Source organism: Cryptomeria japonica, chromosome 1 (genome assembly GCF_030272615.1).
Source record: "Cryptomeria japonica chromosome 1, Sugi_1.0, whole genome shotgun sequence".
Lineage (NCBI taxonomy): Eukaryota > Viridiplantae > Streptophyta > Pinopsida > Cupressales > Cupressaceae > Cryptomeria > Cryptomeria japonica.
Window position 1 is genome coordinate 53,491,340 of NC_081405.1, and position 19,358 is coordinate 53,510,697.

Here is a 19,358-nt window from a genome sequence, read left to right on the forward strand (position 1 = left end):
TATATAACTTTTGTTTAGTTCACACAAAAAAAAACATTTACATGTATATAACTTCTCTTTTACACGAAAAAAAAATAGATATATAACTTCTATTTTAAACTTTTATTCATGCAAAAAACATAATCATCATTGAAAGGCCTAACTGAAAAGAAATGTAAATCATAGACCCAAATTCAAATTCAATGCCTACCGCTTTTTATCTCTTTACATATAGCAATGGAACATCATCATTGCTTTTACATAGAGGTTGTTCATGGCTGAAACGGTATTTAAATAAATTTGTTTGCTCATTTCTTTGTGGAATAACACCTAAATGAGTAGATACAATTCATACTTGATCAGATTTAGCAAAATGATAGTCAAAAGGAGATATAGAGCATTTACATAAAATTAAAATATAAATGTACAATCTAAAGTCGGCCTGAAGTCCCATGAAAAATTCGATCAGGTATTTGATACTTTCATCAAAGTCAGTATAAACCCTTGAGGCAATAAAAGGGAAGATGGAAAGCACCGCATACAACATCAATAACATCAGAAAAAATTAGAGTTGCTGTGCTTGTTGCCAGAAATTTAAAACAAGAATTCATAATTTGAGATCAAATTTATGATAGCTCGAAGAATTATGGCATACACCTGGACACGCCCAAAGCAAATAACTGGAATTGCAGTGATTGCAATGTAGGGTTATTTCAATCCTGCTACAAAGCGCTATCTGAAAAAAAACCCAAGTAAATTCTTCCAAAAAAAATGAAATGGAACACAATCTGTAATAATTATAAACTTACCAAAAGTTTCTAGAGAGAAAACTTGAGAACTGTCTTGGTTAGATATTGCAGCAGAACTTATCTTCAACAGAAACTCATGAGATAAGCTTTTCGATCCTCGACAACGAAGTTCTTGATTTTCGGGTACAAACTAAGAGGGAAGATCATGTATATATCAAACATTTTTGAAGAATTTCAGCAAGTCTATCATACATGTGATGCTTGAGATATAATTTCTCTACTTTCTCTCTCCCTTTACGGCCCATTTCCTCCCTTACAGATTGGTTGTCCAGAAGAAAACGGATATTCTGGGAAAGGATCTGCACTCCTTTCTGTCCAACAGGATGAAGAAGACCAGTAATATTTTCCTCAACAATCTCCTTTGTTCCTCCTGCTTCTGTGCCTAGAACCTGACAAAGATATAATAAAATTAACAAAATGTCTATGCCTGCTAAAGGATTCCAATTTGCAAATTGTCTTCCAAGTTAGCTATATAGAATTAAAATCAGAATAGACTTGAACCATAAATAAAATAATTATAAATATAATTTCAGTGAGCTGCTGTAAATATATGTGCCCGAGCAATCTTTTATAACTTTCTATCAGCCCATTTTAGCACCAATATTTGAGCTAGGCAACACAGATACACAAAAGTTCACGTTACTAGTCATAGCAAGATTAAAGGTTCTACTCAAACATTCCAACTTGAGGAAGCTATACACTGGCTATGTCCATCAAAATTAGCAACAATAAAGTTATAGCCTTAAAACATAGCAAAACTGATTCCAGCTCATACATCATTGCACTGTTGTTGAACAAGAAATGGATTATAGTGTAGACAAGGAGCTGAAGATCAGTGGCTGAAACAAATTCAGTCCATTTGGAAACTGCTGGGTCTACCTTTTAAGTCTACACTAATCAATTATTGGATGATCAACAAGTAAGCTTATGAAGACTAACTAAATGCTAAAAAGAAAGACTAGAAGGGGTGAGTTTTAAGTGGCTAAACCCCAAAACCGACATCGAAATACAAAAAAGAAAAATCATGTGACCGAATGACTCTTCAGTGAAACACAACAGAAGAGTTGAAGAACAAAAGCTAGAGACCAAGGCTGGCAACTGTTGCTGCCACACATTTATAGCACGGGTCAGAGAAAATAAAGAATAACATCATCTGCCACCACAGGAGAGTTTATGCTGGATCAAATAATGCCAACGACAAAGTGTCATGGGTAGTGGGGACAGCTGAATAAGATAAGGAACTCCCCCTGAACCTGTTCTGACACAAAAGACTCTGGTCAGCGTACAATGTCTATTATTATGTTTCGATAATATTGGTTATCCAACTAATTGTTTGTATATAGTGTTCATCAGCTTCAAGTAGTTATAAGCATCGGTTGGTTGACGGTCGTGTTCCTCTTGGCAACTGTCAGGTCCTTTAAATAGATTGTGTATTATCAAGGAAAGTGGTATGATCTAGTTGGATCAACTCTTCCTTGTCTGGCCATCTCTGATCTTCTTCCATAATAATTCCATGTGCAAATAAAGATATATTTTACTCTTGTATCTGGTGTCCATTGTGATCATTATTATTAATTCATGTATTTATTTTATCAGATAGAGCAGTAAACAAATACCAACAAACCTCTCAAAATAGACAATATGTCAAAAAGCCAATAATGTGTTAGCTCTTCTATTACTAGGCCACTGATGCTGAAACAAAGGAGAAACGTTAGGTTATCCTAGTGGTAGTATACAAAGAAGAATATCGTCTCACTAACTTGTACTCATCTATGTGAAAATCAAGCTAACACTAAGGACATTTAACTCTTCCAACATCTGTCCTGGACCTATACCTACAAGGGACAACCCTTTGAAAGAAAAATGGCAAAGCACCTTCCATTAATGGAAAAACATTACTAGAGAACAAAGTCTCCATAGAGCAGTGATACTTTCCTCCCTGAATCTCATAGTAGGACACAGACAACATATTTTGTTACTGCAACAAAAGTGGTGGTCAAACTCAAAACCAAATTGGTGACAGAACACCCTTAGTTGGCCTAGAGATCCTCATACCATGACCAAAGATGGAGATAATCATGTCCAATGATGGTGCCATCCACACTTTATAAAAAATCCTCAACAAATAAATCTAGAGTGGGACTTGTAGTCTACAAAAGGGGAGTTCAAGTGACCTTAATATTCCATTCATATGTATGTTTTCTATAGCTATATTTACAACCTTCAAAGAAAGAAGACATGTAATAGTATCCAACAAGTGTATAAATGAAGTCCATCAATAGAGATGTAGGCAAACTAGATGAGCAAACTAATCTCAAATTACCAACAACATCAACATCGAGTGGAACCAATGGAAGCAATCCTCTTTGAAGAAGAAAATGCCAAATACTAGAACTCCTTATGACCTAAAGTAGAATCATCCAAGGAACTTAGTTTATAGATGTATAAGTCTGAAGCTACTTCGAGGCAAAAGGGTTGAGCAACAATTTAGCATTCACAATGAATTGGGAAAGCATAAGGTTTAACAAATCATAGGTTGGAGAATGAAAATTCTATGTTCCCTAAGGATGTGTCCCTCGATTGTTTTGCAATTGCTATTTCAAAGACATTCAAGGGATGCAAGGACACCTCAGAAATGTCCCCAAGCCGTCCCTGATTTTCCAAATTCTACCCTAGCTATCCCAAAAATATTCCCAAGATTGGGGGATGCTGCAAGGACGACTAAACGTCCTTGAGACATCTAGGGACTTCTCAAATGTCACCCAATCGTACCAAGGATGGCCTCCCATCCCCACAGCAATTTGGCCATATTTTTCAGAAAAAAAGGTCCAAAATAAATAAAACGATTATTTTATTCCTATGTTCCACCAAGTTTTCAAGACAACGATGATAGGAAATCGAGGGGGCACATTGTAGGATGGATTTTTCTGAAGCTATTGCATGGTATGACAATATAAAAAATAGGGAAAAAATTTAAAATATAGGAAAATTTCAAATATTCTTATGATAGAATTGATAAGGCATTCATTTTATACGTTATACAATCCTTAACACACATTAAAGTTGAATTGAGAGTTCACCTGAAAGTCAAACAAATTAGTAAATATCAAAACTCAAAATTTAATTGCTTCCATAATTCATTGTCAATGTGCATATGATATAAAATAAAAAAATACAACAAAATGCCCAAAGGCTGCATGTCTGAAATATAAAATGACAAAGTCACAAAAACATAGTGATAGAAAATATGAGGCTGCCCCTAATTGGCATCTACCAACACTACATCAAAATTGGCTTTGAGCAACTACCACCATGAGGGACAGCCTCGTCCAATGGAACTACAACCAATCCCTTTTGCATCTCTTCCTCATTAATTTGGGTAGTATCTTCTAGATCAACATCCCATCATAAAGATGAACTATCTTGATGCTCTGAATTTTGACAATCTTAAAGTCACGAAGCATTATGCATACCACCAACTTCTTTTCTCATCTAGAGGTAAGCCTATTCCCTTGATAGAGTGGATGAAACTATATGTGAACAAATTTCTCTATGCAACAAAGAAATTGGCAACCTGTGAAAAGAGGCCAATAGCAAGCATCCTCAACTCTAGTGTTCCCTTGTCATACTATGTCCACCATCCAACAGAATTAGTTTGAGCTAGTATAGCTCTATCTATCTCTGCCTCTAGTTTATTGAATGTTGGACCTCAAAGATTGGAAAAGGCAAGCCATTGTGTGCAAAGTATAATCATCTCCTCACTTGAATACATCTTTTGAAGGGCTTTTATCAACCTTTCACCTCTTCATCACAAAGACCCAACCTACCAACCTTTGGTGCATGCCAATTTCGCTTTAGAGAAGACGTTGCCATATGAAGTAGGGTGTTCATAAAGTTCCACCATTGCATCATAATGGGCTTAATATTTTTCTAATAATTAGGATGGCTATTACAAATTTCTTGCTTCATCCACCCAAGTGTGTTGTCAAATGTCTCATAAATCTCTCCAGGACTAGGAGAGTCCATATCAATACATCTATTGACATCTGCACGAACTGAGATGAAAGAACATATATGCAAACAAATTTTTCAAAAAAGACAAATTTGAAACAAAATAATAAAATCAGCAAGTTATTGTAAATTAGCAATTTTGCACCTCACAATGGACCACCAATCATCATCAAGGATCTTTTGTTCAATACTTTTTCCTTCTGCACTGTTTGCAATAGGCCATCTACTCCACTCTCAATTAACCACTACCAATTGTAAAGCCTCCTACACTTCAACCCTCCTCTCTAACAAAATGAAATAAATAGCATACCTTGTCCCAGCAGATTTGAAGAATTCCTTCAATGATTTTTTTTTTAAGAGAACAAACGAAGTGTGGAAGTTGAAAATGAACATTTGAACATCTCTAGCTTCTACCACAACTTGTTGCACCCAATCTATCTTCCCAATGCATTCCTCCATGTGTTGGGATTGGCACACACTTGACCTTGTTTTCACCTCCATATGTAATCTATTAACTACCTTCTCATCCTCCTTTAAATCAAGACACGCCTTAGCCCCATGTCCTGTAAGGCCCAAGAAATGAGAATATACTCGTGTAGCTCTCTCTAAAATCTTATCTGCTACCCCTCAAATTATTTATTATCTTTGTAAAATGGATTTTAAGGTTGTCCTCCTTCACCCACAGCACTCTCATACACTAATCAACCCCCAACTAAGCTTTAAAATCACGTTTTGATTTCTTTCTTCCATCTCATGTTCACTACTCTCACTAGTATTGCTCATGTTCTTTTGTGAAACAATAATGCAAGTGCAAATTGAAAACAAAAAAAAATCAAAATAAAAAAATCAAATATTTCTGTCTTTAAACTTCAAAAAAGAAAAAGAAAAAAAAATGGAAGAATCACTTATATCTTCCATTTCTCTTGCTATGTCACTCCTCATTACTCACTAATATTGATTTTTCCAGCTGCGCCTTCAAACCTTGCTCAAATGACATTTTTTGGCTCCAACTTGGCTGCAATCTTTTTTTGAAATGTAAAAATGAGTTGGAATGAAATAGAGAATCATTTTTTTGTTGCTTGAGGACCAAGTGCGGTATGGGGCATCACAAAAACTAAAAATAAAATAATTTAATTTATTTCAAACCTTTTCTTCTTATAAAAAAATGCTTGCAGAGCTGCAGAGATAACCAGCTGTCAGCAAGATGATCAAGGGACACACCTGAGACATCCCCAACCGTCTTGGGAACATTTGGCCATTCTCTATCTATCTCCCCATTTCTGGTACTTTTAGGGAAAATAAAAATAAAAATCAACAACTAAGGGACATCTTTGAGCAATCACCATGTCCCTAGGACAAGTATGCTTGGGAAAACCCAAGGGACACCACATCTGAACCCCCACACCACACTTAGACCTAAATCAACAAAAGAAAGCCTCCCGATCTCATTATAACGCATTTTGACATGCTAAAAAAATTTGCAACCAAGCGTGAGATAAAAAAATTATTACAAGTAGGGTTTGGTGGCACAACTAGAGAAACCAACATTAGTGAGGAGTCAAAAGTGGGATAGCAAGAGAAATAGAAGAGGTAAGTGATTCTTCCACATGCTTTTTTTATAAAGTATTAAAAAATAAAAGTATAATTTTTCTTCTAATATCATTTTGCACTTGCATTATCGTTTCACAAAACAACATGAGCAGCATCAGTGAAAGTAGTGATCATGAGATGGAAGAAAGAAATGTGAGATTTTTAGCCTCAAGGTGTAGGAGTGTTGTAGGTGAAGGAGATGTTGAAAATATTGCCATTGATGTCAAGAACGAATTTGTTGGTCAAGATTGATGGCAAGCATATTGTCATTGATATCAAAGTAGTCTTCAATATAAGGAGGAAGTCAAGAAGAGTATGGTTAACTATGATGCTTGGTTTGAGATAGAACTACAACTTGGAAATGTTAATAGATGCAGAAGATTGTATAGAAAATACTTAGAATGTGCAACAGCAAATTGTTATTGGAATGGACAAGAACTCAGATTTGTATGCCAACGTCCTTATGTTTACAAGCAGCGACGAAAGGTGCTAAATTAATTAATTCAATGCTAATTGATCCCTCCTATGTGGCGCTCCAAAACTGAATTATTTTATCAACAACTTCAGGCCGACCTTATCTTCAATATGATTTCATTTAATTAATTTATCTTGGCCAACCATAATTGATCCCTCCTATGTGGCACTCCAAAACTGAATTATTTTATCAACAACTTCGGGCCGGCCTTATCTTCAATATGATTTAATTTAATTAATTTATCTTGGCCAACCATATTTGGAGGTTAAGTCCAAGGCACATAAATATATATATTAATCACCTATGTTAGTGTGTAAAGGCATATGTTAAAAATAACAATGAAAAAATTCAACAAAACTTCAAGAAAGAAATCTAAGATTTTTCCTTCCTTGGTAGATCCCTACAGCACCATACAAATTCATGGAGTATTTTTGATAAATTCTTCGTCACTGATCATGAACTCACATTCACCGATTCCAAGGTTCTCAAAACCCAAGGCTCTAATACCATATTAAGAAAAGTAATGACACAGAATGATTATCAAAATATTCGGTGTTCAATGTTCAATATTGACAAAGGAGCCAAAGTCTCCTTAAATAAGAGTTACAAAAGATCTATTTAATAAGGATAAGATCAACCACTAAGAAAAGCAGAAGATAACTAAAAAGAAAAAAATAAAGAATTTTCCTAAAGTTTATCCTAACAACTTAGTTGACTATTATAACTAAATATTACAATATTATTCTAATAGTAATCAAGTTTTAAGAGTTTGACAGTCATAAGAACATTGTACGGCCTCATAAGAGTGTATGATCAATATTAATACCTTATAACAATCTGCAAACTAAGAGAAACTATTGAGTATCGCCTAGAAGAGCCTAAGAAAGGGTAAGAACTGCAAGAAAGTAAAGCCTGCTATGTAATAAGCACCCCTAAAAATATTCAACTAAAAATCAGATACAAATCAATGTCCTTTTAACTTTTCGATCACCCAATTCTCGAGATGGGCAAGGTAAGAGCATATGGTGTTTAGGACAATACAATTAACTAGAATGCTACAACTGAAAGAAAATGCACTAGGCGGCAAGCCGTCCAATTCTCACTTTTTCAGTGGAATGCTATGCAACTGAAAGGAAAAAATACTACATGCTTATTTAGTGAAGTGTATGGTACAATGGAAAAAAGCACATCACACTTATTCAATGGAGTGCAAGTGTACAGTACAATGAAAACAAGCACTTCACACTTATTCACTGGAGAGAAATTACATGTCTTCCACTTATTCAGTAGGTAAACGAACAGGGCATTTCCACTTATTCAGTGGGAAAGAAAACAAACAATTCCGCTTATTCAATGGGAGAGCAAACGGGGCACTTCCACTTATTCAGTGGAAAAGCAAAATACAGTGTTACCAATTGTTCAATCAGGTAAGCAAATCAGAAACCTTTCCACTTTTTCAAGGGGGATGAGCCCATTCATCCATGAGCAAATGCCACACACACTACCAGTACTACCATCTAGAATTTACAATGAAATATCAAAACAATACAACATCATATAACTGCTGCAATACTCCATAGTAAACTGAAAGACATTAATAACCAACTCGTCTATGAAATCAACAGTAGAATACCTTATTAGGATAAAAAATATTGCTGGTACAAATCTCATAACACATTTTGCAACTGTAATTACAGAATTGAACACTACAGCAAATGCTCAAAAAACTCTGAAAGGTAGTAATCCAACACACCCACTTGCAAATTACTGGAAGAACACTTCAAAACCCCATCAAACATACCCAAGAAACACTGGTAAAGAAGTCTCATCAACCTGATAACTAATTTCAGGTCTAGATTGGTCTGTAACCACATTCAGTGCTGTTGTTATTGCAGGTACAGCAAGTACATATCATCATAAATCACAGTGATTTTCCCATCAAACTATGCCCTATAATCGACAACTAACTTCCAAGTGCCTCGATACAAGAAAAAATTTGCAGCAAAGGAAGGGCATTTCACCATCTTCATTCACACACACCAATCATGACAGGTATGGCCTCCTTGAGAGACTTATGGCCATCACAAAACAACAATCCACTCCTTCAGAACTATACAGCTAAAACAATGTCACCATTAGCAACCAAAACAATGAAAGAATAGCAAGAATGATGCACACAATGAAGACCTTAGAGATTCTGACGAGGTCAAAAAAAGTATGACCTTCCTGCGATATACAACCAACCTCAAGTTAGCTCCCATTTTGCTGCTACAAAACTGAAACACAACTACAAACCTCTTGCAACAATAACCCCAACAAAAAACATCAAAAATAATCATCTTCAAACCCAAACTGATGAAACTTCACTATTCAATACAATTGTGGCTCCCGGATGAAACCACCAAGACTAGCTAGGGGGGGTTGTCCCTCAAACCAGCATTTTCAAGAGGGTTTTCATCCTCAATAAACTTGAGAAAACCCAAACTGATGAAACTTCACTATTCAATACAATTGTGGCTCCCAGATGAAACCACCAAGATTAGCTAGGGGGGGTTGTCCTTCAAACCAGCAATTTCAAGAGGGTTTTCATCCTCAATAAACTTGAGAAGAACACAAGTTCTCTCCATATGCAATAGCAAATACAATTTTATGGCTAACTCTCTAAATGAGCTCTCAACCTCCTTTTATAACTTTCCTAAAGGAAAATATCAATAATAAAATATAATAATCCATTTTTCCTCCACAAAGTTCTTGTAGGAGTTGATGATCAACCACAAAAGCCAAGAATCATCTTCAAGCAAAACACCTGTCACACAAAAGAGATCAAGCAAAGATAACATGCTCTATAACATCCTGAGAATTTTGTATTAATTGTACAAAAGATTTGGAGATACAATTACAATGAATGAAACCCTAGATGCAAAACAATCATGCTAAAATTAGGAGAACTAAAGCAATGCAAAGTAGGAGCTAAAATAAGCTCAAATAAAACTAGAAAAGCAAACTCTAGATAATAAAAAACACCTAAGTTAAGCTTAAGTGAAAAATTAATTACTAAATAATTAGATAAATGTCCTAATTACTTCAACACCCCCCTTAACAATTGAGGGATCAGCTAAAGAACTAATGTGAATGCAAAATGCATGCATGAATGACTCCCGACAACTAGGCCTGATTAGGTACTCATGTATAAACTATTGCAAAGCAAAGCAATTCTCACAACTAGAGAAAAGGAGAAAACCCAGTGGAACAAAACTCCTCTCCAAAAGAGAGAAAATAAAATAACAAGATGATGCAAGTAGGATTCAATGATACCCCCCCCCAACAAGAACTACATACATTATGTATATACAATCAAGTATCCCTCCATAGGAAGGAAAGAGAGAGACTACATAGCCCCCCCATAATGTATAATTTCCTACAAAAATAGTGAGTGCTTGAAGACAAAACATAGTCCAAACTCTACAAACAACATTTCTCTCCTTGGAAAGAAGATAAACCATATAAAAATGCAAGAATGCTTCCCATTCTAAATAAGAAATGGTAGGAAGCAAAATCCAAATGTAGGATGATGATGTCTTTGAAATCTGCTCGTGTCGCCAACACCTTGGAAAATGATGCCACAAACCAATCAAGTGCACACCCAATTACAATATAAGGTGACAAACAAGGAACCACTGGAAACTGATCATTAACAAGCTCCAAAGACAACCAAGATGTGACAATAGGTGTATCACAACTATCATCAAATAGGAGAGATAAAACCTCAAATGTGTTTCCCAAATTTGAAATGTGAGACTCCACAAGCAATAAAGCAATGTCTGTCAAATAGGAATCCCAATTAGGAAGACAAATAACTGAATTATCATGCTTAACAGGAATAAGAGTCTCAATAAATGAAGGTACAACTATCTTTGCACGGGGAGGAGCAACTTGAGATTTTAATGCACTCTCAAGCAAGAGTTGGAAAGCATTATGTGAGAAATTAAAACACAATTCATGCCCATGTTGATTGCTCCTACAATATTTACATCTACAACCCTTATACAAGATTGACTCCTTAAGATAATCTCCAAAATGGTACAAAAACAAAAACCCTCAATACAAAGAGAGACCCGATTTGCATAGAAAAATCACTCTAGGTTGAATCCCTCAAGCATGTGGACAAGAACATAACCAATCTGAAGCTCTAATGCCATGTAGGAGCAAAGATTGTGCCCTAATACCATGCAAGAGTTGATGATCAACCATAGAAGCCAAAAATCATTTGCAAGAAAAACACTCGTCACACAAAAGAGGTCAGGCAAAGATAATATGCTTTGTAACACGCAAAGAATTTTGTATTAATTGTACAAAATATTTGGAGATACAATTACAATGAATGAATGAATCCTTATAAAAGCATGAATGAAACCCTAGGCGCAAAACCCTAACGCTAAATTTAGGAGAACTAAAGCAATGCAAAGTAGGAGCTAAAATAAACTCAACTACAACTAGAAAAGCAAACTCTAGATAATAAAAAAGCACCGAAGTTTAGCTTAAGTGAAAAAGTAATAAAGGACCTAATAGGTGTCCAAAATGAAACACAACTTAACACCTTTTAAAGAATTATTACACTTTGTTGTCCTTTTAAAATTTTCAACAATAGACAACTTAGTGAGTAATTAATTAACTCAATAATGTACCCAAGTTGCAAGAAGTATCAAAATGATATAACTATGCAATTCTGACCATACCAAAGTGATCACAAAGTCTTAAGATGATGAATTGAAGCAACTGGGTGAATTACTAAAAATAGCAAACTACTCCAAGAAGTTTGGAGAGCTACCTAAAGGTTGGAAATTGACTCTGAAAACATCAAGAGATTCACCACAACCATCTGAACTCACCGCCATGAACAACAACTCTACAAGACTTATCCTGTGCTCTCCAAGAATTTTTGAGTTCCCCCTTGCTCACCAATTAGCCTATGAGAAAACTTTGAAACTTGGCTAATTGTTCACAAATCATTTTTTCTTAAAAAGGGGACATTATATACTGCAGTATGGCCTAAACAGAGGTATTTCCCATTGATTCAGTGCCCAATAACATATTCATTCATCAGCAAATATTTTATAGCCTTATCATTGCCATTGTACAACTAGGTAAACAACTTTGGCCAAGAATTTGTCTCAAGGGTGCTGCAAACAAAACCTCAAACAATATGGCCACTATTGTTTGAGTAATAAATTGCTTCTCTCGTGAATAATAAATTGCTTGTTGCATTCCCAAATGCATTTTTCTAGAGCAAAATCAAATATCATCCCATCTTGTAGCCATTGGAAAGATCTTTCCAATGCTTCAAAAGAAAAAAAGGAGAATTGATATGCAAAATTTATGGCTTTTTTGATGCATCTAAAGATATTTTCATACACCTAGCAAACATTTTGGCAATTTACACCTTTCAATTAAGTTGCCAAAAGCACATCAACAGAACAGTTTTTGTCGACATGCTTAACTTGAATTCCTCTTTGTTTGCCTCCATTTTCAAGAAATTTGCACAACTTTTAAAAATGTGCCATTAGTGTGCCTAGCTACACATATTGGGCAACTTGTACACTGCAAGCTATTAGTTTGTTGCACCCCTCTCCCATTTTTACATTTTTCACTCTTTTAAAATTCTATTTTCACCATCTTCTAGCAATCAAAATTATCTTTCCAACTTTTCTGTAAGGACAAGGATTCTAGATGTAAAGATTATGAGTATTTTGGTGGCTTCAAAAACATTTGGAGCACTGAACACCTCTCCCTCTCTCTCTCTCTCTCTCTCTCTCTCTCTCTCTCTCTCTCTCTCTCTCTCTCTCTCTATATATATATATATATATATATATTCTAAAGTCCTACACATATCTTAACAAAAAAATTATATTCTCCCTCCAACTTCAAAAAGACTCCTTAACAAGACTGCCCCACATATCATGGAAATAGACAATTACTCCGATGTGTTTCTGCCATGAACAACAAGGACAGCATGGAAATAAAGTGCAACTGTTGATGGATTGCGTTAATGGGTGCACCTGTTTGTTGTTGGACACTACAGCTTCACAGTAGAATCTAATAACCATTCGATGAAGAAACATGAAACTAATCCTTTGCCAGTACAGAAAAATATTTGGAGAAGTCCCAATATGAAAAAAATGCCAATTCTGAGGCTTGACAGAATGGAAGAGCTTACACCTGTGAATATCCATTTTCTTTAAAAAACATACTGACATTTCAACAGGCACAGCTTATGCTTGTCCAGTATTGGTTACAGTGCATGCATGATTCTGTTCTTTGAATCATTTGTCAAAAGAGTGTGTGTTCCATTACAATAGATCCACATCTAACATAAGGCCATTATGACAGTCACCAGTGCAAATGTAAACTACAAACAAATTGCAAATAGTTAAAGAAAGATCTCCATACCCTAAACTAAACTATCCCTTTGCAGAAAAGATAGGAAGGAGACACCTAAACCGCCTATATTTTTAAAGACACGTTATCCTGCATATCTGTGCTAGTGCCCACAAAATTTATTTTTTCTGCTCATAGATTTATGTATTGCAGATTTTATCAAGGAATTCAATTCAGATTTTCAAGTCCATAGCCCTGATAACAAATTGAAATGGTCAGCAAACAGAAAACAATTGAACTATAGCATAATTGCACAAATGAAGATAGTATATTATTAAGGATGATTAAGGATTAACAATACATTTCAATACACAGCTTTTCAACACTGTTACTGTATAGCCAACTTACTGACCTCACACACTTGACAACAAACTAACTACTAACATAGATTTAAATATTTACTTGACAACTATTTTACTAATCTAACACACTAACATTATTTATTCACCTATAAACCTACTATAGTATGAAGTAATATTTCCAACAGTTTCTTAAAAGGGAGGCTTGAGAGTTTATTGCAAATCTTTCTTTTACATCGTTGTGCTTGAATTGTTCATTCCGATGTTCACAAATGTTCTTGATTGCATCATGTCCTATCAAAATGACCTTTGGACCTTATTTGTGTGAAGAGCTGTGAGATTCTAGAAGATTGTGCTTTGAAAAGATTCTAACATCTACCAGATCAATGTAGAAGCTAAATTTACATGTAAGCTTGAAACCATGTTGCTGGGATGTTTTAAGGACTGTTTGAGGTGAAATGATGAGACAAAAATGAGACCAACTGAATTTACTAGAGGGTGTTGTGACATTTTCACACATCGCCGCATTGCAAATGGGGACCCCCATTTTTTTGCTTGTTAGTGTAGTTGTTTTGGTTTAGTCGTCTAGCTTGGCAGTAGTTTTGGTGTCTTTAACCTCTTGCTTGTGAGGGGATGCAATGCCTTGTCGTCAAGATGTGATCAAGTTAGACAGTCAAGTAGCAGGCAAGTCTCCCTTAGGGCTAATTAGAGTCATTGTAGCTTTAAGTGCTCAGGTGATAGGTGAGAGCCAAGGTAGTCATTGAGTGATGCTTCACAATGCAACCTCCAAGTGGAGTCAAGGTATGAATCCCATGGATAGATGAGCAGTTGAACAAATAGGGCACCCTCAAGTCAAGATGACGAGATAAGAATCGACCAACTATAAGTGAATAGGGAATGGATTTCAAAAGATGAGAAGTGAGGATGAGAGATGATTAAAGGACAAAATCAACTTCATGTGCAGATAAGGTTTAAGTGCAAGTGGTGATTCCATGACCTCACAAAATCCACGACTGGAAAGAATCCATGACCTAGGATGCATTTTTCCTTGATTTGCTCAAATCCACAACCTAGGATGCATTTTTCCTTGAGTTGCTCAAATCCACGACCTAGGAGGCATTTTATCTTGAGTTTCTCAAATCTACGACCTGATATAGGTAAGTGCAACATCATGTTTGATCAAGTAAAGGACTAAATTTGATGAAGAATGAAGGTAATGCTTTCAACAACTTGGAGAGGCAAGCAAGTTCATCTTTGGGTTGCTAAAATCCACAACCAGGGAAAAGTTTATCCTTGTGTCTTCAAAATCCACGACCTAGGAGACTTTTATCCTTGGGTCTCCAAAACCACGACCAATGTAGAGTTTATCCTTGGGTTGCTAAAATCCACGACCTAGGACACTTTTACCCTTGGGTTTCCAAAATCCATGACCTCTTGGTGAAGTGCAGCAATTTGTCCACCACTTGCCAAAATCCACGATCAGACTTCAAAATGTTAAATATCTCAGACTCAAAACCCCAATCAGATCTTAGACGATGGAAAATCAGACTTGAAGTGGGTAAAATCAGACATGAGAGCAGAAATCTGAACACCATTTCACCCCATTAGGAATGCATATCAGATTTAAAAGTTTGAAAAATGTGTGAAATCAGTATATATCTATTATCAGGTATATTTGATGGTATCTTGTTTGTTTTTGCAGGTGACTAAGGAAGAGAGTGAAGGAGACGGCTGTGAGCAACATCAAGGCAGGGATGCACCTCGAAGGAAAGGCTCCACAAAAGCTCTCTCTACAGCACTTCAGCAAGAGAGAATGCATCTCAAAATCAGGCCACACGAAGACTCAACACCAACCTGAAGGGGGATATGAAGAAGACAACAAGGCAGAAGTGGATTACATTTATCGTTCAAAGAAAAAAGATCTGCCTGTCATCAAGGCATTCAAGAATGTCAAGATATACAAGAGGTGGTTGCAAGAATCAAGTTATACAAAGAGGATCAGGCTTTCACAATGAGGAGGAAGTTGCAAATATTTTGAATTTCCTCTGGAAATCCAAGAATCATTGCTAGTACAGCAAGAGAGTAATCCAAGACGAGGGCTTCAAGTGAAGGGATTCAGGATCAAGGGTAGGTGAAAGTGATCAAATCTGATAAGATGATGCAATTTGGGAATATCTCCCATCATCATCTCATTCATCATGGAGCAATTGAAAATGTTGAGTATCAAGAGATATTGCTCAACCACAAACACTTGTGATGAATTACAAGGAACAGGTTGAGGTGACAACAACTCACTTTCATTCATCAATCAAGGTCAACACATCCAGATACATTGAACCTGATGCAACCAAGAGTGGAGCAAGTGACACATGTCACTTCATCAAATATTGTTTATCTTACCTAACCTCTTCTCTCATTGGTTCAAATTCAAGAAAGGACATGTGTCCTTAAAAAATATAATTTTATCATTGGTCAAGCATTAAAAGTTATGTAATGGGTGTAACAAACCCTAATTAGGGTTTCTATCTTTCAATCTTGGCCATTGATATGGATTTGATCCTAGCCTTTCATTTGCAAAAGGGAGTCTATATAAGGCTTGCTCTCCTCATTTGTAAAGGTTAATAGAGATCAAATATCAATAGTTAGACTAGAAGTAGAGTAGGAGGAGAAGGCAGAAATTGTTGCCAAGGCTTGTAAATAAACATCCTTTTCATTGAATTTATGGTGGATAGTGGTGTTTCTTCTACATATTTCATGGTTTCTTGTTATATCCTCATGTTAAACGAAGTTCATTGATTGTGATGGAGCAATGTGCGGATGTTGATAATTCCTTGGTTCATACTATTTGCGGTTGAATGATTTTCAATTACAGTGCATAGTTTGCTTGAACCTTAAAATGTGCTAAGTTCAATTGTGGATATGTTTATTCAAGTTGCGCCAGTGTATTGGGTATTTGGATGAATGTTCATGATATGAAAACCTTTCGTTTCCCTCAAAAGATTGCATCGGTTTTGTGTGGTTGTTGGAAATATGGTGAAGCAAAGCTCAGTTTGAGGAACGTGTTCATCCAAGCATGATCCAATGCTATCATTGATCTTAGGATTAGATTAGATTTCTCTAAATCCTCAATACCTTTTGTCTTTTTTTTAAATCAAGTAAATTTTCATGTTCCAGCAAAGTTCAAGCGTTCCTAAAACGTAAGTCTCCTTATAATTCTAGCAATATCACATCAAACCATTGAAGTTATCCACAGATTCCATACATCAAGAACTGACAGTAGAAACCTTGGAGTCACCTTGTATGATAACATAGCTTAGCATTCGAGAGATCTTTGTTCAAGAGAGGATAAAATACTTGGTATTTTATTCTGTGTATGAAATGTGTAAAAAACACATCAACAGAGGGATGTGATGCATCCTCTAGATTTAAATCCAAGAATGAATAATTGGGACTGTGAAAACCTCTTGTTCATTAAGGGATTTAATGTTGGCACTGGCCTACTTAGGTTTCTAGGGAAAGGTTGCAGAATTTTTTTTAAATACAAATTTAGAAATAGTGCACACTCACATATCTATACTAGGATGCCCACTACCTAAGTTACTCTAAAGATCTTGGATTGAAGCAATAAAATGTATCTATGTCAATCCACAGCTTTTCTCTAAATACTGGCTAAAACTAAAAAGCAACAATTCCTAAAAACAACAATCTAATAAAATTTATGAATGGTCCAATGCCTTTCTTATTTTACCCATATGCCCAAGAAGTCCACAAAAAGGAAACGTTACCGTGGAATGGATTGGACCAGAACAGATTAGAAGCTGCATCAAGAGTTTCTAGATTCTTTCTTGAACGAATAATAAGTATAAATTGTACATTGCCAATTAAGATTTTATGAAGAATATAGTTTGGATCTCAAATGAGAGTTTGACCTAAAACCTAAAAGAAGGGTGCTCAATCTAACATCTCAATGGACAAGTCAAAAATTACTAAAGCTTTAGTAAGATAAAAAAATCTGAGAACTTTTCATTAAGTAATGGTCTCCATCTTATGCAAATGATATGACTAGTTTTTCTGCACAAGTGATTCAATGGATTTAGAGGCTTCATTCTCATGTGATAATGCATTTACATATATCCTAACATAAAACACTTGGTACTCTGATATCAACATACAGTACAAAAGAAATGCATTTTATTTTATTAACAATAGAGCAAAAATGCTTACAGGAAGGCCAAAAGCCATGGCTTCAATAGTCACTCTTCCAAATGTCTCTCCAATACCCTACAAACAAGGCCCATTTTTGTATTTAGTTACCGGTATTATTTTAGATGAATATGAGACTATGCACTACCAAGACTAAAATCTCATCAACTTATTTATAAATTGAACACATACTACATGATAAGAAAATATAATGACCTCCAAAGCCAAATCAATCAGAGAATTCAACAAAGCAACTGAATTAAAAAATAAAAACAAGAAGAGAAAATATAATATGCAATATCAAGAAAGAGTAACATTTCAAGATAATCATATAAATGATCATCATATTTATCTTAAATCATGGTAAGAAGTAAATATGCTCCTTTTGTGTAATGGTAATGTATCCACTATCATTCTCGATTGACTCAATCCTACTCCCTCCCTCCCTCCTCCTGCAGTGCTATTATCTTTTTCATGAATCATACTCCTTGATGTATACTTGACACTATGCTAGATATCCTTCATTTCTCCCCTCACCAACCCCCCTGCCCCTTCTTCTGTTTTCCCCTCCCCATCCCACTTCTCATCCCCCTCTCCATCCTTGCCCTCCCCCTTTTCAGCACCGACCCAGAGTTAACTCTAGGCACCTTTGTTGCACTTTTGGTTGTTTTCATTATACTTATCTGAATCTCGCATCTCTAATACATCTAAATTGCATATTTGCATATTTACATCTTTCTACTTGCTGTTCTTGCATCTCATGAGATCTGCATTATTTTATCATCATTTTTTGCACAATACATTGTCAATATACAAAAGAACATGATCCATTGCATTATCATTTCTAGTTTGCATATTCACTCTCATGCTCTATCAGCCCAAATGCTCTTTGTTTTCAGTAGTATCATCTTTAGAATATCATTCTGTTTCTAGAGATTACATTATGATTTTAGAGCATTCTTGAGCCAACTTGTACATTTGATCTTTTCTTGGATTTGCTAAAAAACACAAAGTTAAAACTGTTAATGCATGGTAGCTTATGCAAGATAAGATCTTCCTAACCTTCCTGTTCTGTTATTCATCTACATGCTTCATGTCTGATTTATATTACATATGATTATCGGATTGTACAAACATTGCTTATCATTAAGTTATCGGGTTAAATTAGCCGATACATACTTGCTATCGGATGCATAAACATTGGCACCGATTCACATCTGTTATCGGGCTTAATTATATCGAGCATATTTGTTATTGGGTTTAATGAATACACCGCTTCATTTGGCATTAAACATTGGTTAACAAATGCACCGGTTGGATTATATTCATCGTGCACTTTGAATCATCGATGTTTATCTGAAACGATTCATTAAATAGATCAGTCATTATATTATGATATTACAATATGCTATCGGGGGTTTTTGAACCGATAATCAGCATTGTGTTAATGGTATAAATGTAAAGGCACCGATCAATGGGTGCATTGATCGGTCATGCCTAAAAGGCATGACCGGTCAATACACCAATTGACCGGTAGCCTAAATGATATATATGCCA

The 19,358-nt window shown here is 35.5% G+C and overlaps 1 protein-coding gene across 5 annotated transcripts in view; it reads right to left on the reverse strand.

Annotated features, from left to right (window-relative positions):
• Positions 1 to 356: 356 nt before the first annotated feature.
• The window catches only part of LOC131060266 (uncharacterized), an 87,188-nt gene continuing 68,186 nt past the window's right edge, over positions 357 to 19,358 (reverse strand). For 2 of the 5 annotated variants that reach the window (XM_057993446.2, XM_057993443.2), the window contains exons 3-4: positions 17,823 to 17,879; positions 357 to 1,177 (exon numbers count right to left, since the gene is read on the reverse strand). In XM_057993446.2, the coding sequence (XP_057849429.2) occupies positions 932 to 1,177; positions 17,823 to 17,879 (303 nt within the window). In that variant the 3' untranslated portion in view covers positions 357 to 931. The remainder of the gene's footprint in view (positions 1,178 to 17,822; positions 17,880 to 19,358) is intronic. The other 3 variants (XR_009110321.2, XR_009110320.2, XM_057993445.2) reach the window with 3 other exon arrangements.